General features: G+C 30.6%; 1 protein-coding gene across 5 annotated transcripts in view; it reads left to right on the forward strand.

Annotated features, from left to right (window-relative positions):
• The window catches only part of MYBL1 (MYB proto-oncogene like 1), a 53,068-nt gene that overhangs the window by 39,890 nt on the left and 11,802 nt on the right, over positions 1-1,376 (forward strand). For all 5 annotated transcript variants that reach the window (XM_004372548.3, XM_004372549.3, XM_023727769.1 and 2 more), the window contains 2 exons: positions 117-259; positions 715-829. In XM_004372548.3, the coding sequence (XP_004372605.1) occupies positions 117-259; positions 715-829 (258 nt within the window). The remainder of the gene's footprint in view (positions 1-116; positions 260-714; positions 830-1,376) is intronic.

The following is a 1,376-nucleotide window of genomic DNA, read 5'->3' on the forward strand; positions in this document are numbered from 1 at the left end:
TTGATAATCTTTTCTTAAGAGAAAGAAGGAAATAATTAGAAAATCTTATCAGTTTAATGTTTGTGTAGGGATTTTGATGTTCTAAAAATTGTTTTTAAACTTTCTTCACTTTTTAGTTTTTTAACACATGCTCTGGAAATGAACAACTTAATATGGAAAATCCTTCATTTACATCAACCCCGATTTGTGGGCAGAAAGTTCTCATTACCACTCCTCTTCATAAGGAAACAACCCCCAAAGATCAGAAGGAAAATGTAGGGTAAGTGGGTGCTAATCATTGTGTTAGAGAAAATGGGAAGCATAATTTTGGTAGTAGATTAGCTTTTTGTCCATTTATGCATGTGTCATAATCCCTATCCATGTGGGACTCAAATTACAATGTAATAATAACCTTATGTTTTATCCCTAGAATACTAAAAAAAAAAAAAAAAACTCAGCTAAATGTAGCCTAAAACTTTAATTTCAAGCAAAATAATGTCTTTAGTTATTTTTCTACATTATCTCGTTTTTTGTTTTTTTTTTTTTTTATTTTAAGATGATTGATTGGAATAAGCATTAGTTTAGACAGGCATACTTTACAATAGCCCTGGAATGTTTAAATAAAGCATGCGTATGTACAAGAAAATTTAGTATGTGCTTTTATCATGGCTTGGCTTCCTTAACTAGTATAAATCAAATTTTGACTGTAATACAAATACCTGAATGATTGAATAGGTTTAGAACACCTACTATTAGAAGATCTATATTGGGTACCACACCGAGAACTCCTACTCCTTTTAAGAATGCGCTTGCTGCTCAGGAGAAAAAATATGGACCTCTTAAAATTGTGGTATGTATACTCTTTTTTATCTTTAAGAATTTTCCTAATTTTAATAAAACACAAATTGTGATTTTTAACATCTTTTATTTTTAACATTTTAAAAAAAAGATGTTCCCTGAAACTTGTAAAATTTTTTCTCTTATAAGTTTAAATTTGTGTTAATCTTTTTTCCTTGACTTGTAAACAAATCTTGGCTTGGCTTGTTTTGAATTTTTACCTTCTTTATATCATCTAGAGAAAGGAAATCAACTATCAGTGGAATCCTTTTTTATACTACAGCGCACACTTTTGGTAGTTTCAGTACTGGTTTCCTGAAGTAGAATAAAATAATTTTAACATTTCGATATACATAAACACTTTCTTCTTTTTTTTTTTTTGAAATAAATGCCTTTTATGCATCAAATATAGAAAGCAAAAGGAAGCAACCCTGTGTACAACAGAATGAAACACTGCCCGATCCTGAGCCATCCTCACAATTGTTATGTTTGAGCCCATTGTTGCAGCCACTGTGTCAATCCATCTCATGGAGAGTCTTCCTCTTTTTCACTACCCGTCT

This window comes from Trichechus manatus, unplaced genomic scaffold, assembly GCF_000243295.1.
Source record: "Trichechus manatus latirostris isolate Lorelei unplaced genomic scaffold, TriManLat1.0 scaffold00018, whole genome shotgun sequence".
Taxonomy (NCBI): domain Eukaryota; kingdom Metazoa; phylum Chordata; class Mammalia; order Sirenia; family Trichechidae; genus Trichechus; species Trichechus manatus.